The sequence below is a fragment of the Megascapheus bottae genome, chromosome 24 (genome assembly GCF_031878675.1).
Source record: "Megascapheus bottae isolate mThoBot1 chromosome 24, mThoBot2.hap1, whole genome shotgun sequence".
Lineage (NCBI taxonomy): Eukaryota > Metazoa > Chordata > Mammalia > Rodentia > Geomyidae > Megascapheus > Megascapheus bottae.
In genome coordinates this window covers 8,386,566-8,413,447 of record NC_143532.1, presented here as the reverse complement: position 1 = coordinate 8,413,447, position 26,882 = coordinate 8,386,566, and the positions used below count along the sequence as shown (strand labels likewise).

The 26,882-nt window shown below is 55.3% G+C and overlaps 1 protein-coding gene across 2 annotated transcripts in view; it reads left to right on the top strand.

Annotated features, from left to right (window-relative positions):
* Positions 1–26,176, top strand: part of Vac14 (VAC14 component of PIKFYVE complex) — an 88,226-nt gene extending 62,050 nt beyond the window's left edge. For both annotated transcript variants that reach the window (XM_090357290.1, XM_090357289.1), the window contains exons 15-19: positions 16,166–16,340; positions 17,707–17,825; positions 19,415–19,494; positions 22,087–22,237; positions 25,942–26,176. In XM_090357290.1, the coding sequence (XP_090213416.1) occupies positions 16,166–16,340; positions 17,707–17,825; positions 19,415–19,494; positions 22,087–22,237; positions 25,942–26,104 (688 nt within the window). In that variant the 3' untranslated portion in view covers positions 26,105–26,176. The remainder of the gene's footprint in view (positions 1–16,165; positions 16,341–17,706; positions 17,826–19,414; positions 19,495–22,086; positions 22,238–25,941) is intronic.
* Positions 26,177–26,882: the final 706 nt, after the last annotated feature.

Here is a 26,882-nt window from a genome sequence, read left to right as displayed (position 1 = left end):
GGGTCGGTCATGGTGCTTAAACACTGTCCCTGAGCTCGTCAATTCAAGGCTAGTGCTCTGCCACTTGAGCCACAGTGCTGCTTCTCGTTTTCTGTTGATTAGTTGGCGATAAGAGTCTCATGAACTTTTGTGCCCGGGCTGGCTTTGAACCACGATCCTCACATCTCAGCCTCCTTAGTAGCTAGGATTATAGGCATGAGCCACCCTGCCCATCTTCCTCTCTGTCACACATTCCTAGTAAGCATAACAAATGAGGCATTATTTCTTAGCTCTGGTCTTGAAGACCACCAAATTCAACAGCCTTCTTTCTGTTTCTTCCAAGTTACTCCTAGAACCATGGCCACAAAATAACATCCCTGCAGGTTGTACAAGGGGAAGCTCCCCTTGGCCCAGACAGGCTCATGTGTCCCTAGGGAGGAGGACACGGGGATTGGCTGTGGGGACCTAGGATGGGGAAGCCCTGCCAGATCCATCAGGACCTAGGAAACAGCAGCTGTCCAAAAGAAAGGTTCTGCTCTTACCATGAATTCTTGGGCAGTCCAGACAGTGGCCTACCATGTAGCTACAGCCGAACAGTCTTCTTTCTGAACATTTTACAGTGCCAAGTATCGAACCCAGGACCTCAGATATACTAAGCATGCAGTGAAGTTTCTTTTCTGGCAGTGCTGGGGATAGAGCCCAGGACCATGGGCATGCCATGCAAGCATTCTTCCACGGAGTGACACCCCGAGCACAGCATGTTTTCATAAATGAAAACGAGGCCTGTCACTATCTTGTGCTCTTTGTGAGGCTTCAGTGGTATCCTCTATGGAAAATACTTAGCCAAGAGGCTGGGACTTGCTTACTTAGTGGTTCCTGTCAGGATCATCCACAAGGGTAACTCTGGCCCAGGCAGACGGTCTGAGAGCTGGCCCTGGCATCCCTCTCTGCCATGGCTGCTCCCTTCATTCCACTCCTTCACTCACTGTCCACAGAGGGGTAAGAGAGGAGGCCTTCCTCCACACCTGAGCGGCCTATTAATTGTCCCCAGCCTCTCCGGGGCTGGTCAGTCAAAACTGTATGGCACATGATAAAAGCCCAGTTCTCAGCCTTACATTAAAGTAATAAAGGGTAGAAGCATGACTGAGCAGCAAAACACCTGCCCAGCAAGTGCAGCACCCTAAGTTCAAATAGTCGTATCACCAAAACAAGACAAAAATAAATAAATATATATAACATGTTATATATTATACAATATATATTATATAATGTGTGTGTGTGTGTGTGTGTGTGTGTGTATATATATATATAATATATCATCATAAGCCCCATTCTGAGTTCCCAGGAGTCATTGTCCTCATGCCAGCTCCACTCCTGGCTCCTCTTCTCTGGTAGCCCCATTCTTGCATAAACTGCCCTGTCAGCATCCCAACCTTCAGCTACTCTTGGCCAGAGAACACCAATGCCCGGTTCTGGGCAGGGTCATGTACCCACCCTTGGCTTGAAGGGCCAGTTGCCTTTGGTGTCAGATGCCTGTGGTTACCCTGGAGGGCAAGAGGCCATGTGCTCACCTGTAGGCAAAAGGGGAAGAACAGAATTCAAAGCACTGATCACCAGGAAGGCAGGCCCAACGGGTGCCCACGCTGTGGCCTAGGTCCCCATACTAACCACAGAGGAGTATGAGGAAGGCCCTGCCAAGAGCCCCCAGAGGGAGGCAGGAAAGACTGTCCCTCACCTCCCTCCAGGAAGGAAGAAGAGAGTAAGACAGTAGGCCATTAGCACATGGCTTCTAGAGTTGGACAGCTATAACAAATGTCATAGGCCTCCCAGCCAGTCCCTCCTCTAAAGCTGTGTTAGCACAGTATTTGCCAGAGATTAGAAGCATCACATTGGCAGAGTGGTCAGAGTTTCTTTTCAGTAAGAAGCCCAGTACCTTTCAGCAGAGCCTGCTCAGCCCCCCCTCAGTCAGATTGTACCACAGAGTCAGGACTAAAGAGAGACCAAGACATTCCGAGTCTGTAGCCAGAGGGGTTCCCAATGTTTCTGCTGTGTTCCTGAGCCCAGGAACACCGCGGCTCTTGTTTGCCAGTGACTGTGACCATTGCTTGTGTCAGAGGCCCAGGCTGAACTCACTATGGTTCAGCCTCTGCACGTGATGTGATGGGGCCTTGATGACGTGTCAGAGTGCAGAGGAGGATCAGATTCCCTCCGCACCGTGACCTGTCCCATGGATGCCCCTGGAGCCCCTGGGTGAGGCCAGGCCTCACACCTGGGCACACACTGAGACTCAGCTGCACCCTCCTGCAGTCTAGTGGAACAGGCAGGCAAGGGGGGACGAGGAGGAGTGTGTCCCAGGGATTGCAGCTCTGAAGGAAATGTCCTGGGTGGCGGGGTGCTCAGGTTGGGGCCAGCAGAAAGAGGGAGCCCCCATAGCCTGCACAGAGCCAGGAAGCTGTGACCTGGATCTGCTCCTTTTTCAAAGCAGAGAAGTGCCCTAGTTTTCCTTCTCCTCAGGCTCTGCTGAAGAGCCAAGAATTGGCTTTTAAAAGCAGCCTGAAATGTGGTTTGGAGCCAAAAAATCTATAGAGCCAGTGCATTTGTGACCTTGTCAAAAATGCTTACTGAGGAAAATCAAGGGATGAGATATGCAATTGTTTTTCTTTTCTTCTTCTTTTTTAAATTTACCACCCCCCCCCAAAAAATGGCTCATCACCATTCTCATCCCTCCCTCCCTCCCTCCTTCCCCCTCCCTGGCTCCTCCTCACCCTTGTCCCCACTCCACACCAGCAGCATTAGCGTGTCTTCCATCCATCCGTGCATGCCCTCCCCTGCCTCCAATCCCTCACCATCCCCCATGCAGCAGTAATGAAAAATACCAAATGGGTAAAAATAAGAAGCCTGGTGACAGTCCTGGAAATTAGGCCACAGCTGTCAGGCCAGGCCAGGGCCCGCGTGTCTGAGAGTAGAATGGCCAGGTGCAAGTGCTCAGCCCCTCTCCCTATAAGAATGCAGGAAGGCTCCACCTGGCACCCAGGAACGCACTGCTGTTGTGCTGCCCCCGGGAGCCCCAAGCAGCCATTTGTCACTGAGCAGACCTGTCTTGTGTGGCCACAGTGCCGGGCCGTTTTCACCACTGGGGACACTGCAGTGAGCAGAGCCTGTCTCCATCACCAGCTGTAGCATCACCGCATGCCGGGGCTCTGTGGGAGCAGATGGGGTGGGGGTGGGGTGCCCAGGAGAGGACGGGTCCAGGAAGGCTTCTGGAAAGAGGTAATGTCAATGCTGAGCCACACAACATCACTGGAAACTAGCTGGGGCTAGGGAAGGTCCAAGCTGTCTGCTCAGGTGTCCTGGGGGACCTGGGGGTGGCGAGAAGGCAGAGGGAACCCGGTAGGGAAGGGAGGCAGGACCCTGGCTGCCTCAGACCCAGTCCTGAGAGACCCAGAGAGCCACTAAAAGGGCCTGAGCAGTAATCCACCTAACATGGGCTACTCATATCTGTGCAAGGATATGTGGCCTAATACGGGGCTGCCGGCACGCGTGAGGTTATGGCTGACCCCTAGAAGTAGAGGGAAAGAGAAGAGCTGAAGGAAACCAGGGGAGCTGGGACCCTCATTCATTCACTGTGACAGCTTGTAGCCTCATAAAATTCTAGAAGCTGCTTGAGGAGCTGGCTTTGGCAGCTTGCTTGACAAGGGGTCTTGCTGTCACATCATTCTAGAAGGTTCTGTGCACTGGAACAGGCAATTTCAGCAGATTATCTTTTTTTTTTTTTTTTTTTGCCAGTCCTGGGCTTGGGCTCAGGGCCTGAGCACTGTCCTTGGACTTTCTCAAGGCTAGAGCTCTACCACTTGAGCCTCAGCACCACTTCCAGCTTTTTGCTATGTATGTGGGGGTACCAAGGAATTGAACCCGGGTCTTCATGCATGCTAGGCAAGCACTCTACCACTAGGCCAAACTCCCGGCCCTCAGCAGATTATCTTAATCTGAGTTTAAAACCTTTTCTGTACCCCCAGATATCCCTGCCCTACATGTGCATGACTCCTCGGGGGATGCTGGCTTCAGTCAGTTCACCCCCTGGGCCCTGAGAATTAGCAGGCCGTGCTCAGACTGGCTCGTTTCTCCTGAGGAGAGCCAGCTTTTCCTTCCTTCTGGGAGCTGAGCTCTTCCTCCCCAGATGGATAATGGTCTGCCTCCCTTTCCTGAAGGAGACCCGCTCCAACCTCGGTTAGAAGCCCAGCTCTAACAGTTGGCAAGTCCTACGCTTAACTTTTTCTGGCCTCTGTCCTTCCTTCCTGCCTGCCCTTGAAGCCTGAGCAGATACCCCAGTCCAGTTCTGTCTGCTCCCGGGCCCCCCAGTAGCATGATAATTGCTTTCTCAAATTCTCAGCTGTGTGCTCCATCTGGGACCACTTCCCTGTCCCCTGACTCTGGCCAGGAAACCTTCACTGTGACCTTGTCCCCCGGGGGAGTCCCGAGGGAGAGAAATGGCAGAAACATAACCAGTCCTTCAGTCTCCTCTGACCCCCACCAGTGATACTTAAAATAGGCAGCACACCCATGCCACTTTCTGTCACTGCCACCCCACCTTCACCCCACCCCCCCAAAGCCCCACTCTCCCCAGGAGAGCCTGATGCTCCAGGCCTCCTGTCACAGCCAGAAGAGCAGCTGCTGGCTGTTATCTGTCTAACTTGGCCCAGAGATGCGTGTCTGCAGTTAGAGCTCTCAGAAGGTCACAGCCCGTGTTCCGTTCTTGTGTTGTGAGAAAGGTCAGTTTCTCTTCACATGGACACAACCCAGGATCCCCGCTCCAGCCAGCCGAGCATTATCCAGACAAGAAAAGGCAGGCATGAAAGATGTGCCCACAGGGCAAGCCTGAGGCCAGCGTGGCTTGAACAGGCAGGGACAGTTCTTAGAGGCAGGCAGTTCTACAGGACCCACAGTGGTGCAGCCTCCCCAGGATGTCCCCACCTGCTGTGCACCCATCTCTTAATTTGGCTCAGAAAGGATTTCTGAGTACAAAGGACTGCCTTTGTACTTAAATTAGGAGAAGGCAACTGTGCAGCAAAAGCAGTGCTTCAGGTATACCCAGAAGGGCAGCTTTGCACGTCCCAACTGTGGCCGCCAGGACTTCTGAATCTCACCCAGCTAGTGGTGCCATCACACCTTAAGAGCCAGGCCAGGACCAGAGGCATGTTTCCACCCCAAGTAAAGACGGGCGCGTCCCCATTGATAAGACTCCATGCTTCATCTGGCGGGCTATTTCAGGAGCAAGCCTTCCCCTGTAGTAGGCACTACCGCTCCAAGTGGAGCCAGGCCTTTTTCCCTGCTCGTATTATGCTAATCACTCCTTGCAAACAGGCCGACTTTGTAGGAGGTTTGCCTGGTTTTAGATGAAACATACGCCTTTGAAGCAAAGAGCCACAGTCGCTAAAAATACCATTTCCCGGCTGTTGATCCTCTCATTTGTAAAGTGCATGTTTCCATTGTTAAATCTGTGGCAGCCCATCTTAGCAGAGGGGAAAATCTGCCACCACATCACCAGGCCAGAGCCCTGCTCCAGCTCTGCCACTGATAGTTTATTTCCAGGATATTCTCAAATGTATGGGATTCTAAAGAGTTTTGAATTTATGGTTTTAAAATGTTAAAGCCACACAAGCTAAAAATTGACATGATGCAGGAGAATAGAATATAGACTGTGAAAAACCCTTTTCCACCACTTCCTACACACACACACACACACACACACACACACACACACACCCAGAAGCCTCTGTTCCTTTGTTGTCACCTTGGTAAATTTTCTTCCAAATCCTTTTCTGTGTATTTGTGAATACAGGCCTTTCTTGTTTGTGGGTTTCCATCCGACGATGTTTGACTTAGATGTTTTACTCCTTACTGTCCTTGGGGAGGGCACATTTTTGGGGTCCTGCCTTAGTCAGATTCTGCACTCTACTCTCGAGACCAGTGGCCAGGGGTCCTCTCCCTCTTCATAGAGCCTCCATATCCAGGTGTTACAGTCTCTCATGTCGCTTCTATGTGGTGCTGTGGCATCTGCTCAAGTGGCATTGGCATGATCTTGGGAAGGAAGCAGGAGCAGCGGAATGGTCCCTCATCCTGCTTTTCCTCCTCTGCTGGGAGGAAGGGAGTCTCATCTGTAACTGAGTCCTGAAATTTATCTCACAAGGTAACTTCCAAGAGTGCCTTCAGTATGGAGCTCCCATTCTCATACATTTAATCCAGTAAGGATTTCCTGGGCCATCAAGATTTCCAGGACAAAAATGTCTATTACATGTATCTGAAAATGAATGATCACAAAGGGAATTTTTCTATCCTCCTGGAATGATTTTTTAAAAAGATATAAGTGGCCGGGAGTTTGGCCTAGTGGTAGAGTGCTTGCCTGGCATGCACAAAGACCCGGATTCAATTCCTTGGTACCACATACATAGAAAAAAGCCAGAAGTGGTGCTGTGGCTCAAGTGGTAGAGCGCTAGTCTTGAGAAAGCCCAACGCCAGTGCCCAGTTCCTGATTTCTAGCCCTGAGACTGGCAAAAAGAAAAAATAAGTCTCCTTCCATTTGGCCAGCAATACCTAGTGCCATCTCCTCTGTGCCATCTTTGTCCCTCCATATCATTTGTGTTCTGCCCATGTAGGCCCTGAGCTTATTACCATTTCCAGGAAGCATGTGCTTTCTGTCACCAGGAGTGAGATTAGTATCTGACTTCCTCTCTTTTTCCACCGTTTATCTCTGTGCCCTTTGAGTAGCCACTTACAAAGAGCTTCAGAAAACCATCTGAGTTCATAAACTATCACAGAAGCCTCAGACTACAGATGTAAAGACAAGAGAGGCTCTGGTCATTCTAGCTTCTAATCGCGGTGCTACTATCATCTGTCACATGTAGCCAGAAAGTCAGAACGGCTATGCCAAATGCAGTGCTGGCAAGTTGAACGTCTCCCAGAGAAGTTGGGAGTGGAGGGGGGTGGGTGGGGGAGACCCCACACTAAGAAGGCGGAAGGGGTACCAGCTTCCCCGGATGTTTATGACTTTGTAAACCTCAAGGGGAGAGTGATCCTTTGGCCTGGAGCAAAGGAAGTAGAGAATCACTAAAGTAAAGAATATATGAACAGAACAGTTTGGTAGCTGGAAGACCCTGGGGCTGGGGTACCCCAGCGATTCAGAGGTACAACAGAGCAGCCCTGCAAGGCTCCAGCCTCTCTGGTTGCTTGCCTGCCTTATTTCTCAGGTTATCATGCCATTGATGGGGAAGATTGCACAGTTTCTGAAATGGGTGCCCTTCCCTTGCCGGTCCCAAGATACACCTTACCTCTGAGGAGCCAGGCCAGGCAGGGATTGTAGCATCCCAGCCCTAGGCCTTGGAGCTATAGAGATGGGAGCCCTGGAATGGGCAGGGAGAGGGACTGAGTCCAAGAGTGTGGTCTGTCCCTCTGCAGATGCCACACTGTGTGATGTCTAGCCACACAGGGACTTGAGCTCTGAGGCAGCATGGCTATATAGATTCAGACCCATCCTGGACTTCAGTATCTTCCTGTCTCCCATGAAGGGGTTAGAGCACATGAGCCTGGCTAGAAGGTGGCAGGGGCACGGATGGCAGGCAGGTCCAGGCTAGGAAGCAGCATGCCAGGCTTTATAGCCTCTTTGGGCAGGGTACGCCACAGGGAGACTCAGCACATCCTCAAGAGGAAATCCTGCCCAAGAATTCAAAGGGATAAGATTATGTCAGTGGCTTTCAAACAATCACCAAGGAGACTTGAGGGCAGTTGGGACTCAGGGGCACTGTTTCCCTGGCAGTTTCAGCCCTGGATTCAGAGCAGTAGCCTTGACCACATCTCCCTTGGCACTAGGAGTCATTATATTAAAATCTCCTCCCACCCCCAGTCCTTAGGCAACAGCTGGCCTGAGACCCATACTCAGAAGCTGCCACCCCTGTCAGGTCTCTAGGAACCCACTGGTGAGGTCACCCTGGTGAACCAACCCTAGGCCTGTTTTTAGGGCCAAGCTGTGGACTCTGTTTCCTCCCTGCCCCCTTGGAAGCAAGCCAGCACCCAGGAGAGCAAGATTGAGTGTGGACATTAGGCTTTCATTGTCCTATCCAGGAGTGGCCAGTGTCTGCCACCAAAAGAGGTGACCCAGAGTGGAGCATGATTTACAGATACACTGCCTAGAAGCAGACACACTGCTTGGAACCTATGGAGAAACAGCTTTCTCCCTCAGGTCAGACCTCAGTGGGCTTACAGTGTGGCTCAGTGGTAGATCACCTGCCTAGAATGCTCAGGCATTGGGTTCTATCTTCAGCACAACAAAGGAAGAAAACACAAAGAAGGCTTAGGGCAAAAACACCTCCATTATCTTCCCAGAAGAGCATGTCCAAGGGCCTGGGCTACTGAGCCTGGAGCCCACACATTGGGCCCGGCAGCAGTGAGCATGCCAGTGGTGGGACCTGGACAAGGCCTCACCTCTGTGCCTCATTGCATTCTCTGTTAGAAAGGACATGGGCCCCAGTAACACCTGTCCATGTTGAAAGGAGACAATGTGCCTGACATGTCTATATAGACAACCACACAAATGGCTGTTATTTGTGGCCACCATCAGGAAGGAAATACTGGCTCCAGCAAAGGAAACGCCTGTGACTGGAAGACAGGAGCCCGGTGACCCCAGGACTCTGGCGGAACTCAGCAGGGCTTGGACCTGATTGTCACAGAGACAACAGGATTTCCTTTAGTGACCCATCCCTTTTTTTCATTTGCTCTGAGCATTCTGAAGAGGAAACTTGAGCACTCAGGGGCTGTTGCCACCCATACCAAAGGTATTCAACTGCAAGTGAGGGAGTATTTATCTTCCCTTCATGGAGTTTGCACCCCTGCTTCCCAGCTCCCATCCCTGACTTGCATCCAGTTATATTCTAGGATTTCTGCCCATGGGATACAAGGTGCAACCTCTTTTCTGAGACACAGGCCATACCTCATTGAATAGAGACCCTCCTTCCCAGAGCCTCCTTGTAGCTTCTGGAAGTGCACCAACCAAAACCAGACACCTCACAAAATGCCTGCTAACATCTACCTGCTTCCTAAGCCCCTCAATGCATTCCCTACATAGGAGCCAAATTCCAGACAAAAGGGATGACCAGATCTACTTGGCCTTTCTGGCTGCTGATTTTCAGTTCCACAAGTATCCATATCCCACAACGGTGGGGTTGGGGAAGGTGAACAGCCATGAGAAGCTTATGATCTACAGTAAGGATCCAGGACCCACTGGAGGGACAGGAGTCATAAATAGTAAAGGGGGACAAGTACTTCTCTAGGAAGCATTGGTGGGAATCGGTCGCCTCAGTACAGAAGCTCTTGAGAAGGTAGCGGGGCCAGTGGGCTGGGTTCTGTGAAAAGACACATGGAAGGTGTGGCCCAGCAAGTCCTTGGGCTGACTGCAAGGTGATTGCTGTCCTGGGAGGGGGGCGGAACCCTTTAGGTGGCAGGGAGAGCTGCCCTGCTCTGCCCCTCTCAGCTAAGTCCCCTGAACAAAGTCAGAGTGAAGTCTAACTACCCCAGTGAGTCCGTGGGGGGGATTTGCCATGAAGCTCCTGTCCTTCATCGCGGGGGACCTATCCGAGGAGCATCTAGATGAGCCTGCAAGTCCCTGCAGCAAATCCACCCACACCCTGACTGAGGTGCCTCTTGAGCTGAAGGACAGACAGCTGAAAGCATAAAAGGCCTTTTTCTTTCTCTTTCCCATCATCATGTATCATCCCTTGCCACCAACTCGGAGCAAGACCCAGAAAAACAAGCCCTCAGCTGCCTCCCACCCCCTCCCCGGGAAACTTTCAAGTGTATCAGATACATCGACTGCATTAAACTCGATGAATTTTTAAGGCATGAGTTGGCAGGGTTACCATGGCTGCCTCTGCCCTGAGGGGCACACTGCCGAGCATTGATTGAAATAAATAAAACAGATTTACAGTTTTCATACTTGCGAAGCAGAGTTGGAAAGGAAGGAGGCACAGGGTGCATTGGAGTTCTGGAGCCTCCTGAGCCTCCGGCGGGAGGTACTTCTCCCCACCTTAGGCTTCTGTCCACCCAAAAGCTGCTTTCCCTTTAAGTTCCTGAAGGAACCCAGCCGTCGGGAACAGACGCAGCAGGGAGCAGGCCCTTCTCCCAAGGGACACTTTTGAGTCCCTGCATTTTCCAGCCTTGCTCTTAGGTCACATTCTGGGCTTGTTGGCTACAAGACTCCACGCCTCTGGAGGAACATACTCCTGGCCCTGCTCCCTTGGCCACTGAAGGGGACGTGGACGTCCACAAGGGCCAATAGAGAGAGGAAGTGAACACACGCACGAATGGCTAGAGGTAGAAAGGAAGAAGGGTGGTCTAGGCCAGGGGGAGAAGCGGAGGACCCTGGGCAGGGAGCCGGCGGAGGCCCACTGCCCAGGAATCCGTGGACACCGACGCCTGAAGCTTGTTGCCCTCCTACCCATTTTCCCATTTTGGCTCTAAGAACGTTGAGCTAGGGCTGCACGCCCGTCATCCTCCACTCGCTAGGGCCCCTGACCCCTGTCCAGGGCTGCCATTGGCTAGTGTGGGAGGACCTCTTCGATCCCCAGCTGGGGCCCGCTTGGTCTTTTGATAGAGCAGAACTGGACCTGCCTGGGAGACAGGCGGTACCCAGTGGCCTGGCCAGTTAGATAGGACCAGATTAGGGGGCGTGAATAGGCCTGCTGGGAGTTTGAGGAAGTTCAAAAAGATGTGGTCAGCCTAACAGGCACCAAGGGAAGGGGGAAAAAAAACCAAACTGGGTACTGGTGAGTCGTGCCTGTAATCTCAGCTGCTATTCAGGAAGCTGAGATCTGAGGATCATGGTTCAAAGCCAGCCCAGGCAAGAAAGTCTGTGAGACTCTTTAATTAATCACAGACAAGGCTGAAAGTAGCACTGTGGCTCAAGTAGTAGAATGCTAGCCTTGAACAGAAGGAGCTCAGGGACAGTGCCAAGACCCAGAGTTCAAGCACCAGGACCAGCCCCCCCCCCCCAAAAAAAAAAATATTGTGCAGATTACCCCTTCTCATATGGCACTGAGTTGAGAATGCCTGGTCTCCTTGATTGTACTGAGACCTGCCCATCCAGCCTGGGACTTGCAGCTGAGATATCCCCCTGAGTTTTCTGTTTGTGACGGGCTAGAGAGCACTGAGAGGTAAGCAGATGCTAGGGCAGAAGTGGATAGTAGCCATAGTAGTGGGAGAGTTTGGTTGTAGGCAGGAAGGAGGGCACCCCTCAGCCTTGCTGTCTCTCTTAGCTCAGGTCTGGAGCGGTCTGTCCCCTGCCAAGCCAGCTGTTGTAGGGCAGTGACCTTGTCAACAGTGACAGCGGCTCATCTCCATGTCCTCTTAAACCTGCCTCAAGGCCTTCTAGTGCCCTTCCCACACTCTTGTGGGGTTTGGCACCCCGAAGGACAAATTCCTGAGCATCAGTGGTTCAGCTGGGCCTCATCCTTCCCTCCTTCCCAGTCTGAACACTCGCTCCAAACATCCCTTCCTAGAGTCAGAGACCAGCCTCTGTCTTTGGTCATTGCCTCAGAAAGGCCAAGTCTGAGGAAGGAGGGGTGGGGAAAGGGGCAGTCAGCGGCCTGCACCACCCAGTGAGGGGAGCGGCCACCCTCTGGCACCCTTGGTCCACACTAAGAGACGTGCTAACCATGGGCAGAGCCAGCAGGGACCAGAATGGGATCAACACAAGTATCAGGAGAGAGCAGCCAGGAGGTCTAGCGAGGCTGGCGTGACAGTGCAATGGGAGAGACTGTTTTTGGCTTTAGCAACTTTCATCTCTTAAGGGTGCAAGGAGTGGGGTCCTGGGAACAAGTGAAGCCATGTGGCGGGGTCAATATCTCCAGGCCAAGCGCAGTGGGGAACTCAGAATCCATGCCCCCCCAAATAAAAGGGTGCTATGGACCAGCTCTGTGCCATCTAGGACCCACACCCTGGGGTGTATGAGTGACAGGTCCCTTTCTCCTCCCTCCACCATGTCATCCCCCCCCCCAGGATGGGTCTGTCCTGAAAGGACCTGCCCGCAGTGCCCAGCACCATGCACAGGCCTCGTTCTCTCACCCCCTCCCCAAACAGGGAGAAGCACTGGGTTCCTTGGAGACAACATCCATGTAGCAGCAACTCTGTTCTGCACACTGCTGAGGGCAGGCAAGAGTCCCCAGGGGGTCTTGTCCTCATCCGTGGGTGCTCCGCCAAGTTGGCCTCCTTGGTTGGTGTTTGTGGTTGGAAGAACAGTGACACAAAGGCTCATCAGCAGCCTGACAAGTGTGGTGCCTCCACTTGAGACAGACACTGCCTGCCTCAGTCACTGCCCCGGGCCATGAGGGCCCAGGCCTTGACCTTCTAGTGCTACCCCCCAAAGGGCAGTTTTTGTGGACAGGGTGGTATTGTCTCAGGTCTTGAGGGAAAGTGACAGGCAAGAGGCAGATAGCCCTGGGCTGTTGAGCCTTTGGGATGGAGGAGAGAGGCCAGAGGACAGCCATGAGGCAGAAGCAGGAAGTCTAAAAGACAGAGCCATGTCCGTGAAGCTCTGGGCTGTGTGTAAGGGACATGGCCCAGCTATGGAGCCCTCGTGGAGCCCAGCAGCTCCTCTTCCCCACTCAGGACCTCTCCTCAGTGGTCTTCAGTCCTCCTTCCAGGCCATTCCTTACTGACAGGGCACATGTGCAGAGACCCTGCCCACTTCCAGAATGGACAAGAGTTCCCTGGGCCCCCCAGACACATTCAGACTCCCTCCCACCCCACCTTCTTGCCTGTCCCCAAGCACTTTCCAGGCCATTGTCTCGGGATGAATAGCGCTTTCCTGTGGGTATTCGAAAATATGGGCAAATGTGTAATGCTTGCAAGCTGTGTTCCATTATTGACGCTGTGCTTGAGAGCCAGGCTGGCGCTCCACAGAGAAGTGATGACACAGCAGCCTGCAAGGCAGCCATCTGCCAGGCTCTCCCGGCCAGGCAGGGCGCCGGGGAGGCACGGGGTTGAAGAGGGACTCTGGCTCTGGAAGGTGCTCTTCTGTTCATCTCCCATCTAGACACACAGTGTGTCTGGAAACGTGGGTTCTCTCTGAACTTCAGACTCCTCAAGCCACAGTATTGCCAAGAGAGAGGGGAAGGGAGAAAAGGGGAGGGAAGGTCCTCAGGTTGCAGATAAGGCCCTGCTTTAGGAGCACATCCTAGCACGAGGCAGGTGGAAACAGCACACTGGTACCCCTCAAGACAGGGACAGACGCTGTGAAAGAAGCAGGGCTGAATAGAGCGCTGGCTCAAGGGGTAGGGCGGTAGCCTTGAGCTGAAGAGCTCAGAGCCCAAGCCCAGAGTTCAAGCCCCATGACCTTCAAAAAAATAAAGAAGTGGCAGCAGGAATACAAATGTTAGAACAAAGCCTCAGGAGGGCCAGGCAGACCTGAGACCTCCCTAGGCAGAGGAGCCAGCTTTGAGGAACCACAGCAAGGCTGTAAGGTGCATATATGTGTCTGAAACAGAAGGGAAGCCTGGGGAGTTAGGGCATTAGCAGAGGATATAGGAGCTGGAGCTGGAGAGGCCCAAGGTCTTGTAGGTGGTGGCAGAAGCTGAGCATTATATCGGGCCCAGTGAGAAACCTCAGGTGAGGAACTAGCACAGAGCCCGTGCTTGGCTCAGAGGACCCCCATTTAGCAGGAACTTGGGACTCACCCAAAAAGTGATGATTGGCTCTGGCAGCAGTAACTGAACAGGACAAGGAGACTGAGGCAGGAAGCACTCAAGACAAAGCCTTGGATCTGCAGTTTGGCTGGATAGAGGGCTTGGCACTAAGGGTTCTTTGGTACAAACTTGAACAGCTAGAACTTGAACTGACCCCATTAACTACAATGGAAGGCACTATACAGGGACTTGAAATGAGGTTGTAGCCTTGCAAAGGTTGAACTGCTGGTGGGTAGCCAGCAGGGTCCTTCATTGCAAGCACTGTCCCAAGAGCTGGCGAGGGGAGGCTCTGGGTAGGAGAGACACTTGTGAACCTACCGACTCCAGGCAGACGTGGACATACCCAGGGGACCCAAAACTCCCAAGAGAGACACACCAAAGAGGAGAGGAAACACTCAGCCACAGAAGAGCAGGCACAGTCAGCAAGGGAGAAGGAAAACCAAGAGAAAGTACTGTCAGCAGTGGCAAGATAAGGCTGTTTCGAGAAAATTCCACCATCCCTGAACTACTGACTGCATTCCCCAGGTCAGGACACCTGGAAACCATGGCACCTTCTGGCCTCACCTCTGCCAGTCCCTCCATCCCCTCCCAGACCAGCCTCACACAGGAGGCCCCGCCCTCCAGCTGTTACCGGCCCTGCTAGGCTGGTCCTGGGTCCCCGGAGAGAGCTGCCTGGCAGCAGCTCAGCTGTTGGCCTCTGTCATGGAGACGGTAGCAGCTGCAGGCGACGGGCACTTGTGACCATTTGTCAGAGCACTGCCTGCCCTCTCGAGCCTGTCCTTGTGGAACATTTCTGTCCCATGGCCTTGGAGACAGGCCTCATCGAGGGGTGGAGGGGGCAGGAAGCCATGTCTGAGTTCTGCCGAAGGGTCACTACCTCTGCCTGTGTTGAAGAAACATACCCAGGCCCCCACCTGGGACTGGCCGTTGCTTCCACTATAGGGGCTCACCCCCTAGTGCCACATGCTGAAAACTGGGTGCCTCACAATAGATGGATACTATCTTTGCAGTTGCCTGCCACTCGTTGCCACCATTTTACAGATATGCCCCCCAATTAAGCCATAACAAGACACTGGTACCACACAGCTGAGGGTGGGACTGCCAGACTCCTGAGACCTTTGCCCACCCAGATGTGTACAGCAGAGTTGATGGTGAACCCATCTCCTTGCCCACCTCCTTCCCGGGCCTGTACTCCCCACCACCCATCTCTCCCATCTCCCACTGGGCCTAAGTCTTGCTCAAGCCTACTGGTTCTAAGCGGAGCTAGAGACAGCCTGCCCACTGTTTTCCCTTCGTGGTTTGGCTTCCATTACAGGATCTTTCTGGAGCAGGCAGTGGGGTGGGGTGGAATCTTCTCCAGCCTGGTCAGAAAGCCATGGCTGGGATTCAGAGGGAAGCAGGAAATAGATCACTGATAATGAGAACTGTGCTCCATATGTATTCAGAGCCTGGAGGGAACCAGACATGTTTGGGGCCAGTTCACTCTAATGTGGCTCGTGTTTAGTGCCTGAGACCTCGAGGCTCACCCTCCTGGTTTGGGGACTCGGAGTCAGGAGACAATATCAGCCACAGACGGGAGGCTGTGAGGGCAGAGCGAGGGCAGGGCACCATGAACCACCCCCTCCCTCAGATACCCAGGCCTGCCCCACGCCAGCCAGAAGGCCCTTGCCCAGGTGGCTTAGGGTGTTCTTCCCATCAAGACTGGGCCTCTGGCAGCATGGCGGCCCAGTCAGCAGGCTGATAATCAACCTTGCCTTGGAGATTCTGGAAAACCTGTTTTCTTCCTTCCCCAGATTCGCTGGGCTCACTTGGACACACTTGCGCATGGATACACTTGCACGAAGTTTAGATCTGCTCCCAGAACTTTAACTAGAGGCGGGGCATGGGGCCCAGTGGGGCCGGGTCCTGGCTTCACCTGATCCCACACCTTGGTCCAGCTTCCCATCCCCAAACACATATCCTCATCTACAGCAGGAAGACAAAGCTCAGGGCCGTCAAGGGTCCCTTCAACCCAATAATGCCTGTTGGTCTCTTGCCACCTGCAGGTTTTGTTCCAAGCAGAGGCATCGTATGAACAGCGTAGCCCCTGAATGGGGTGGGTGGGGGTGCTTTCTTGAGGGGAACAATAATGCATGGTGTGTATGTGGAGAACTTGTCAGAAGAAGGTGACATTTGGCAAGAGAAGGAAAATCCAGGAGCAGCAGTTTTTTGGCATGTGTGGCTCCAGTGTGGACGTGGGAGCTCAGGAAGGCAGCTGGGTGGGAGGCATGGAGTTAGGCCTCCTGCGAGCATCTTCCAGGTCCCCCTGTGCCTCAGTTTCTGAGCCCTCCACCAGCCCAGGAAAGAAGAGGTCTTCCCAGGATCCTGGAAAGCCAAGAGGGAGGCTTCCCAAACCCAGTCCCATGCCCGGAGGTGTCCAGACTGCCAGAATCTTAACTGCCTCTCCAACTGCTTTGCAGGCAGCTCTGTCTCCTTCTAAACGCAGAGAACATCTTCCACTCGATGGCAGACATCCTGCTCCAGGAGGAAGACCTCAAGTTCGCGTCCACCATGGTGCACACCCTCAACACCATCCTGCTCACCTCTGCCGAGCTCTTCCAGCTGAGGAATCAGCTCAAGGACCTCAAGACTCTGGTACTTGGTGTCCACGGGCTCCAGCCCTGGGTTAGGCTTGCATGCCACTGTCACTAAGCCATCCCCTGGCTGCCCTGGGAGAATCATGGAGGAGACGAGAATGGAATAGAGGCCTTTTATACAGCCTCTGGTTGTGTAACATATGATGTCCTGGGTGGGTGGCTGCATGCTCCAGTGAGTGATAGCTGCCAAGGTCCTTGCCCACAGAAGGCTCTGTGCCTGCCTTGATCCCCACCAGTAACCCATCCTTCTCCTGTCACTGACTCCTGCCCTACCCACAGTGCTCCCAGAAAACAGACTCTGCTGGCTCCAGGCCACCCCACTAGGCAGAGCCCCCCTTTCAAGGTCAGGATTGTAATTCTACCAGGGAGCCAGAGGTTAATTATTCCCCTCTCCCTTATCATCCTGCCTCCCCCTTTCTCTCTCTCTCTCTCTCTCTCTCTCTCTCTCTCTCTCTCTCTCTCTCTCTCTCGCACAGCTGGAAACATCTGTCTCATAAAATGCCTGTTGTAAGCCAGGGTGTCACATTGCTTCCTGTCCCATGCTTTGCCCAAGGGCTGGTCAGAGAGAGCAAGGAGACACTGCAGGATGGGGAAGACATGAAGGTCAAAAGTCCCATGTCTCCCATCCAAGAGCCCAGGCTGCCTCCGTGCCTACAGGACCTAGTGCCATCCTGGGGGCTACTTCCTGATCTGGGCTTGGATCCCCCCCTCTGCTCCCGGCCATTCCCTGGGAGTCTCAGGCTATCGAAGCCTATGTCTTAAGGGCATCTAGGGCAAAATAGTTTAGGACGATCCAGGCCACAGCCCTGTCTTCCGCCTGTGGTTCCTTCCAGACATTCGTAGAGGCCTTAAGAATTTTTCATGGGCTTTCCAAGTATTCCCAAGGGTTTCTAAGGACATGAAGTGCGCGAGGTGGCTGCTTAGGGGAGGCGGGGGGCACTCAGGATGCAGAAGGGAGCCTGGATCCTCAGGACGTGCCCTCCCTCTACTCCCTCCCCCAACCCAGACTTCAGGACCATAGTGTTCTGTGGAAGACAGTTACTGTCATTTTGCTGGGGGCAGAAATGCCAGCTTATAAAGGGTAGGCCCCCTCCAAACCCGGCCCTTGCCACCACAGCTACCATCACCACGTGGCTCCGTGGGGCCCAGAGGTAATGACAGGGTCTGAGAAGGAGCTGTCAGCGTTTCCTTTGTGACAGCTCGTCCCCAGCTGGACTGCCAAACACAGCCGGGTGCTGAGCTGGCACCCCGGATGCTCCCGAAGGCCCAGTTCACTGCCCCTCCAAGGCCTTCCCTCCACGGGTCCCCTGTGGGTCTGGTGGGGAGGGGGAGCAGGGCCTCCTAACGCTGCACCTCTCTCCCAGGAGAGCCAGAACCTGTTCTGCTGCCTGTACCGCTCCTGGTGCCACAACCCCGTCACCACGGTGTCCCTCTGCTTCCTCACTCAGAACTACCGGCACGCCTATGACCTCATTCAGAAGTTGTATCCTTCTCTCGCTGCCGTCCTCAGGCCCCCACTCCACCTCTGCTCAGCCTTCGGGGCGCACGGCATCTGTGCCCCCAGAGCACTGTGGGCTGCGTGTCCAGGGGTGGGCTGCTGGCGGCACACAGGGCCTTCTTCAAGTCTCTTAGTGGGCCTGGAGAGATGTCAGCAGCGGCGATGGGGCCGAGGGGGCTGAGACCCTGTGTGAGCCCCAGCTCCTGTCCCCTTGGCCACCGCAGCTCCTGCACACAAGTACACTTGTACGCCGTGCCCAGAGTCAGGGCTAGAGGGGCCTGGTACTGGTGGTTCACAGGTAACTCTAGCTACCCAGGAGGCTGAGATCTGAGAATTGTGGTTCAGAACCAGGCCAGGCAGACATATCTATGAGAAGCTTATTTCTAGTTAACCAGCAAAAAGCTAGATGCAAATGTAGAGTGACTCAAATGGTCGAGGACCAACCTTGAGTGAAAACACTCAAACTGGGTCAAAGCCTCAGTACCAGCGAAACCATTGAATTTTTAACTAAAAATTAAAAACCAGGGACCGAGAGCATGGCCTAGTGATGGAGTGCTTGCCTAGCATGCTCAAAGCCCTGAGTTTGATTCCTCGCTACCACATACACAGAACAAGCCAGAAGCGGCACTGTGGCTCAGGTGGCAGAGTGCTGGCCTTGAACAAAACGTGTCCAAGGACAGTGCCCGAGTTCAAGCCCCAGGACTGGCCAAAAAACAAAAATAAAAACAAAGGGTATGCTAGAAATGTCCAGACAGGCATAGGAGAGGCTACAGAGCCAGAGCGAGCGAGCAAGCGAGCGAGCTGTGCAGAAGACCCGGGAGGAGACGCGGGCAGCATGGCGGCCTCGGCAGGAAGTGTGGGCAGAGCCCGCACACGCCGCCGCACCTGCTCACCAACAGGCATCCCCCGCCAGGCTTTCCAAACAGCCTCTGTGAAGCCTGCCACGCGACCTTGGAGTTGAGCTGAATGGAGAAGATAAACTAGACTCCTGTCCCAATGGACCAGGAGCCGGAGTTAAGGAAAGGGGCCCAAAGGGGTCAGCTGAGGGTCAGCTGCCGGCCGACCTTCACTGGCCAGTGCGTCTCCCCACCTTCCACACTCTCACCTTGCCCCTCTTGGTTGTGACCCGGAGCCTGGGAGGCGGCTGCCCTCCCAAGCACTCCGGTGGCTCGCTGGGGAACTGACCTCTTGGGCAGGGACGGGGCCTTTCCTGCCCAGCCCTCCCCTGCCAGGCTGCAGCACTGAGATAAGAGCCTTCCCGGGCCAGGGGGGTGCAGAAGAGAGCTGCCTGAGCGGAACCAGAGCCCCACTCGAGGAACGGCTGTGCTGCGTTCCATTCAGAGGGACAGAAAGGGAAAGAAAACAGACATCTGTCCTTTGTATGCCAAGTCCTGCTTAGCAAGAGCCAAGCTCGGCCCAGGAAGCGAGGGTCACAGAGAAGCAATGCACGAACTGCCGGGACGCCACGTCAGCTCAGGCTGCTGGGCTCCGGGCTCTGGCACTTCCCAGCCTCCCAGCTGCCCCCTCGCGCACACAGATTCTACCCCAGAAACCTTCCTTGACTGCCCGCCCAGTGGGGACCTGGAGGTCACTGTGGACTTCCTCACGGAGGTGGACAAACTGGTACAGCTCATCGAATGTCCCATCTTCACATGTAAGAGTCCCTGCCTCCGGATCCCCCCTGGTAACCCAGCCATGGCCTAGGCTACCCTTGGCTGAGATTGGGGTAGCGCCAGGCCAGAGACTGCTTTTGCTTTTGGCTGGGAAGGGAGGGAGGTCAGTCACTTCAGAGAGGCTTCTAGAATGTCAAGAATGGAAGGCTGGGGTGGCAGGGCTGAAGTCTAACGGGAACACGTGCCATCAGAACTTGGTCCTGTCTATGTCCTCAGGGAGCTTGCAGGCACAAGTGAGTGCTCGCACACTGGGCGTTTATAGGGCATTTTGGCTGGTTGGTTTTTGAGACTGTCTTGTAACCCAAACTAGACTCAGAGCCAGGTCCTCCTGCCTCAGCCTCCCAGTGCTGGGATTGACAGAGCACTGCCACACATGCCCTGCTCCAGATGTACCCCAGTCACCTTCCTCACCTGTCACCCTCTGCCCTAGTTCTGAGGTTGTAAGTGCCCCTGCCAGGAGCCATGCCCTCCCTCTGAAAGGAGAAATGGCCTGTGCTAGCGTCAACGGGCAGGGGTGCCTGGTGCACAGCTTCTGGGGAAACAGCACTTAGAGCCTCAATGCATGCCATGCTGCTCCCCAAAGCAGCGGCACTTCCAGTGACAGCATGTGCTTACGGTATGGCGGCGGAGCTGGAGGCAGCCCACTGGAGGCCTCGCCAAGCTGGCTTCCCAGGCCTCCAGCTCCAGGCTGCATCTCTAGCCTGCCCAGCCTGTGCCATCAGACGTTTCCCTGGAGCCCAGAGTCAAAGTCAGGGCTCGGCATCCCCCAACTCCCTCCCACTGGAAGGGTCAGCCACTCAAGCAACAGGTGCCACAGTGACTGGGGTCCAGGGCACAAGGCCTGTCCCTGCCTTCCCAGGTGTGCTGCCTTGCCTTGGCTCAGCTGAGCAGAGGCCAGGCTCACCCAGGGGAGGCCTCGGGGAGCTTCTCAGGCATGGGCTAGAAAAGATACTGACGGCAGTGCACACACACACACACACTTACACATGCACCAATACCCGTCTAGCTGCATTGCCTGGAGGCTAACTCGGACTTGAGCTGGCCGAGCCTAGCTTCCCGAGAGCCATGGAGATGGCTGAAAACTTCCTTGGCATCTTCCCTAATCACCACCTGTGACCTCACAGGTATAAGGACCTCTTCCCATCCCCAGGCAAGCCATCTGTGGCCTACATGGGCTAGGCACCTGTAATCCAGTTCGAGGCTACCTAGAGACCCTGCCAGATCTCACAGGCTGGCTCCCACCATGGCTCCCTGCCACATTGCATGTTGGTCCCAAGTCATGGGTCCTTCCACCTGTGCTAAAAATTGAGGTTCCCACAGCTCCCCTTAGGTTTGATTGATTGGATTGTTTCCCCTCATAAGAAACAAGGGGAGGCCGGGAGTTTGGCCTAGTGGTAGAGTGCTTGCCTAGCATGCACGAAGACCCGGGTTCGATTTTCGGTACCACATACATAGAAAAAAGCCAGAAATGGTGCTGAGGCTCAAGTGGTAGAGCTCTAACCTTGAGAAAGTCCAAGGACAGTGCTTAGGCCCTGAGCTCAAGCCCATGACTGGCCAAAAAAAAAGAAAGAAAGAAACAAGGGGAACCTGGTTACCTCTTTCTTACACGGGCTATTGCAAAGGGCACAGATGAAAAAGTGCCAGTGGGGCCCGCCCTCCAGCTGGCCCTCAGAAGCTACCCTTTTGGGGGTTTATAGTTAGGCATTGATGGTTGATATCAACATTGAAGGGCTTTTCTTATTGTGATCGGCCCATGCTGAGCTGGGGGAGGGTGTCAGCCAGCTCCCTGTGCACTGAGTCACAGAACCCACCTCAGAGATCTTAAGATCCCAGGCTCTTGCAGGCTGTGTGCTAAGTGTGTGTTACCCACTTGGCAGTGCTGTAGGTGGCTGGGCCTGGGGACAGCTGTACCAGTCTCCATTTGTGACACCTACTTCCTGGCTTGCCCTCCATGAGATTTGGTTTGCCATCCCCAGAGGATGCCCACCGGTAGGAGACAAACTTGTGGTCTTCCAGCAAAGACTCGGGAGGGAAATGAGCCCATTTCTAGCCCACCTCAGCCTTAGGACAGCTAGTTCTGCGCCTAGGTACGGCCACCAGCAGGTCAGGCACGCCGGGTTGGACTGATGATGACTGAGTGGAGGGCGGGCCTCCAGGCTTTGCTGTAGGCCTCACTGCACACAAAAGCCTGCGCCCCCCCTTCCCTCAGGGCTGCCTCCACCCACCGGCTTTCTCTCCATCTCATCCTATTTATAGCCCTCGTGCTGGCACGTGTGGAGCTGGCGAGGGAATCTGCCACTCCTTAGGCCTCCAGCCCACTTACTACAGGGGGCAGCTGTATGTGGGGAAGGCGGCCACACCCTGCAGCAGGTGTGAGGGTCCTTGGGCTGAGGGGACTGACAGGAAGAAAGGTGACATGGGAACAGCTGAGACCTGGAGGAGCGGACCGGCCTGGCTGGCCCCACTCAGGCGGAGTTCTCGACCTCCACGCGCGTTGGGCCCAGATGTTAGGCTGGGTTTACTCCAGAACTGTGCCGAGATCCTGACCCCTCCCCTCTGCCCTTCTTCTGCAGATCTGCGCCTGCAGCTGCTGGATGTGAAGAACAACCCATACCTGATCAAGGCACTGTATGGCCTGCTCATGCTGCTGCCCCAGAGCAGTGCCTTCCAGCTGCTGTCCCACCGGCTCCAGTGTGTGCCGAACCCCGAGCTACTGCAGACGGAGTGAGTGCCAGCGGGGGGATTCTGGCTCTGAGGACGGGGTACCCAGCCTCAGCACCCCCAAGGCCTCCTGTACCTGTTGAGCGAGGTCAGGATTCACTCAAGGGTCTTTGTCACCTGACAAGAGGAGGTGGAGGGAGATGGTGGCCCAAGTGGCAGTGAGACCAGGGTTCAGACCTGAGTCCCTCTTGGCCTCCTACTGCATCAGAGTCTCAGATCTGGAAGCCATGCATCACCCAGCCTTCCCCACCGTCGTCCATGGGGCGGGAGGCAGGGTGTACTCCTAGCTCTGCCGCTGGGGTCCTGACCTCCTCTGGGCAGGGGGGTCCGGGCACCCACCCTGAGCCCGCCGCTGGCCCAGCCCCATGGCCTGTTGGGCTGTGTCTATATTTGGTAACCCTTGGAGGCCTTGCCTCATCCACAGGCATTTGGCATCCGAGATGGAAAATTTCACTTGTCAGGTCGCCATGGAAACAAGCAGAGCCACTGAGAAGATTTACACTGAATGGAGTGCACCCAGCTTGCATCAGATGCCCTGTGTCTAGAATTCCCTCCTCGGCTGCTGGGGCTGCTCAGCGGGCCTGGCGCCTCGCCTCCAGCAAGGGCCTCAGGCCTCTGCCCACCGGGTGGACTCAGACACCCTCAGGTTGGGCCCACTGGCACTTCTGGGCACCTGAGACAACTGGGCTCAGGCTCCCAACCTCCCTCCAGCCAGCTCACCTTCTCCTGAGCTGCCTGTGAGACACTTGATAGCTTGTCCCAGGCTGTGGCCCAGCTCCCTGCCTTTCTTGCCCCCTTTCCTAGACAGCAGCAATCGGGGTGATAGGAGTAGGTCCTGTGCTGGCTGCCATCTCATTTTCTCTGAGTGCCACCCAATGGTTCCCCAGGAGACAGCACTGTGTACTGGGTGTCCCCAGGGAGCTAGGAGGCCACCATGGGGTGGGGCTTGTGTTTAGTTTACCATGGGAGTGCTTCTAGCTCCTGAGATTCCAGAAAGGTCCTGAGGCCACCACAGTCCACCTCAGCCTGGCCTCTGCATAGACTCCTCTGGGAATGCTTGGCTGTTAGGACTCTGTCAGGTACTCTCGGGGCAAGCGCTGGGGGAAGAGGAAGAGAGAAGATGGCTTCCGGTGGGAGCCAGCCTGCCACCTCTGCACTGCTCAGAGCCCCGAGTGCCCAGTGCACTGTCTGGTCTTGGGGTGGGCAGGAAGGCTGGAGGCAATTGGACCCCTCACTGTTCTCCTCAAGTCCAGTGAGTAGACATCAGAAGAAGAGAGTGAGGATTTCTTCAGGTTCGCCATAGAGTCAAGGAAGTCTTGAGCTGTGGGGCATTTGATGGCCTACAGAAGTTTTCTGGACAGCTCAGACAAGCTCTATGCCTTCTCAGAACTTGGGGGGCATTTGGGTTTTGTCTTGTTTTTCCATTTGGACTAACTAGATGTGGAGGGCTCTTCTCAGTCTTCCAGGCTGTCAGTTCCTAGCCTTTCTTTGCCAGGGCCTGGGAAGAGAGCTTAGATACACACAGCAGGGCAGTGGGTGAGGAAGGGGCCTCAGACAGCTGGGGAGAGGCCAGGCTGCAGGGTGGGAGCAGAGGGACAGCTTTCTCTGGGAAAGGGACTGAGGAGCATCCCAGCCAGGGCGAGGTCAGCAGCTGGTAGACATGCCTGTGAGCCGGGAACAGCTGGAGAAGCTTCTGCGTTCCTCGCCTGCCCTTCCTTGTGTGTGCTCTCGGCATCATGGCCGCTCCCCAGGGACTGTCTCCTCCGTGAGGCAAGAGGGACCTTGCGAACAAAAAGCTGGTGACAGGTGGGTGTATGAGGTGGCAGGAGAAAGGGCCCATTCTAGGCTCTGGAATCATGGTTCTACCCTACTGACTCAGTATTCCTGTCACCCAGTGCCTGGAGGTTGTTGAAACAGACAAAGCCAGGGAGAGGCATCGTGGCCTCCAGGCTCAGGCCAGGAAGGATGTGCCCGTGCTGGCAGTATGTCTTGCCACCCTCCCCCCTCTTTGCACCACACACACACACACACACACACACACTACTACTACTACTACTACTACTATTTGTTACAGCATGTCCACAAAACCCCAGCCCTAGATTTCAGCTCTCAGGTTTGCCAGGGGTGTTTTTAGCACCATGGAAGATCTGTGGGCACGCAAACTCAGATGACACTTCACTGGGGTCAAGGGACAAAGAGCCTTCAAACCAGTCCTCTCTTGTCCTGGCCAAGGTGACAAGCCTTAATGTTAGTGCTCCAGCTCAGGTCCCCTCCCTACCCCCGCCTCCACAGAAGCCCAGCTTGTTCTCTTGGGGCAGTGGCGCCTTGGCCACGGGGTCACTGTACTGGAGAGAACCCTCTCCCTGTTCCAGGGGAGTCAGGAGCAGTAGCACGAGCCTAGAATGCCATACCACTTGGGCCCAGCTTGCTGGAGTGTACCCCGCACTCATGCTTTCCATCTAAAGCTCACCAATGAGGCCCTGCTGGGGCCAGGGTGAGGAGGCTGCCTCTAGGCCCACAGAAGGGCCATCCCCGGTCCTCACCTGAAGCCTAGTGAGCCTGAGGAGCCTGTCATGCCCCAGCCATCATTGGTCCACATCTAGCCAACCATGTCGGTAAAGGGAGAGAAAGGCCACCGTGATTTCCCTAAACTGGACTAAGTGCCGGTCCTGGATGCCTCACCTCCCAGGAGAGCTGTGTCGCCATGGCTGGGCCTGGACTCAAGGCTAAACCTATTAGGCATCTGACCTGGGTGTGGTGCCTGTGGCCAACCCCCTTGACAGATGAGGAAACTAAGTCACCCGCTGGAGAGTAGGCAGTGGTTGTGTTCAGTTGCATCCAGCCTGCCTCGCTCCTGTTGCTTGTACCACTCAACACTGAGGGCTCTTCATTGAATGCAAAAGACCCAAGGGTTCACTTAGTTAAGCAACCCATGGCTCATGAGACCCCTTGACAGCAAATGCACACCAGTTCCCGCAGCTCTACTCCAGGCCAGGAAGACCAGAGTGAGAGGAGCAGATGGCTGTATGAGGCTGGGCTAGACGAGTGGGTAGAAACGGGGCAGGAGCCCAAGAGAATCCAGTCCCCAAGGGCAAGCTAAGCACTGAGCGTGAAGTGGGGCAACAGGCACCTCTGCATTGCATGAGTGTAGGTAGCACAGAGCACACTACAGCCCAGAGCACAACCTGTGCTGCTGTACAGCATGGAGGATGGCAGCAACCAGGGGACCAGGGTGAGACCAACTCTCCCCGCCCCCCAGGATGCGACCATGGGTCTCAGGTCATCTCCAAACCCCAAAAGCAAATTCCTGCCAAATTGATGGCCCAGCAAAGAGCCTTCAGTCATCTCAGTTGGAGAAAGGGCCAAGCTGTCTCCTCCTTTTCTCTCCGGACCCTGTTCCAGGCCCCAGCTGGCTTCCTGGCTGGCTGCTAGCTCTGGCTTTCACCCCAAAGGGAGCCACTGGTAAACAGGAAATGCTTCCCCGTGCAATGCCTGCTCTGGGCGCCATTGCCAGCCCACAGACTGAGTAACCGCCAAGCTGCAAGCCGGCCTTTCCCATCAACTGCAGGAGAGTGGGTGCCCAGGGCTCCCCTCCCCCCAGCCATTGGATGCCCGTTATTTGGCAGGCCGCTGGGGAGGGGTGGCCATGCAGACTCCCCGCGGCCCCCACGGCACACACTCACATGCTCATCTGCCCCTCTTTCCAGAGACAGTCTGAAGGCCGCCCCCAAGTCCCAGAAGGGTGACTCTGCCAGCATCGACTACGCCGAGCTGCTGCGGCACTTTGAGAAGGTCCAGAACCAGCACCTAGAAGTGCGGCACCAGCGCAGCGGGCGCGGGGACCACCTGGACCGCAAGGTCGTCCTCTGACACGCCTGGCCTGGACAAAGGCCCGATGCGCTCAGGGTCTTGAGGTCACCTCCCCGGTGCCAAGGACCTGCCTCTCAGACGCAGGGCTGGGTCTGTCCACTCTCAGCCCAGCCCTGGGCCCCGGCACTGTCAGCTGCACCCCGGCTTCAGACAGCTGGCTCTCCAGCAGGGTGGGGCCACAGCCCCAGAAGCCCACCATCCTCGGAACCAGTCTCTTTCTAATTCTCCCCCGTGAGAAGAGCTTCACCTCAGTCCCCAGAGCTCTGGCCTGGTGTGTGTGTATGTGTGTGTGTGTGTGTGTGTGTGTGCGTGTGCGCGCGCGTGTGCACGCTGGGACCAGCACAAAGATCTCCACTGAGTGATACCCACCTCAATAAAGAAACGACGGAAACCTTAACGCACCTGCTCTTTCCTCTATGGGGCTCCTACTATGCCTAAAGCTGCCTCCACCTCGGGGCCTCCCCTGTCCTGGAGTCCTGGCCCTAGAAGGCTGGCATGCTGGAGGGGCTTTTCCACGCGCGGGGTGGGCACCTCCCCCCCGGCGTGTCTGGAGCCCCGAGCCCTGCCTTCGGCCCCCTGGAGCAGGGGGACACGTCCCCGTGAGCCCCAGCATTCCGCACGGAAGGGGCCGCACACTTGGGCCGCCGTCCCGTCACTGGTTCCCCCGCACCTGTGTGTGCCAGGGGTCACCTGCGTGCTCGTCTGCCTGGCGAGTTCCCAGGCGGCCGCTGCTGCCCTGGCGTCGGGAGGAGCTGTGCCACCTCGTCCCCAGGGCAGG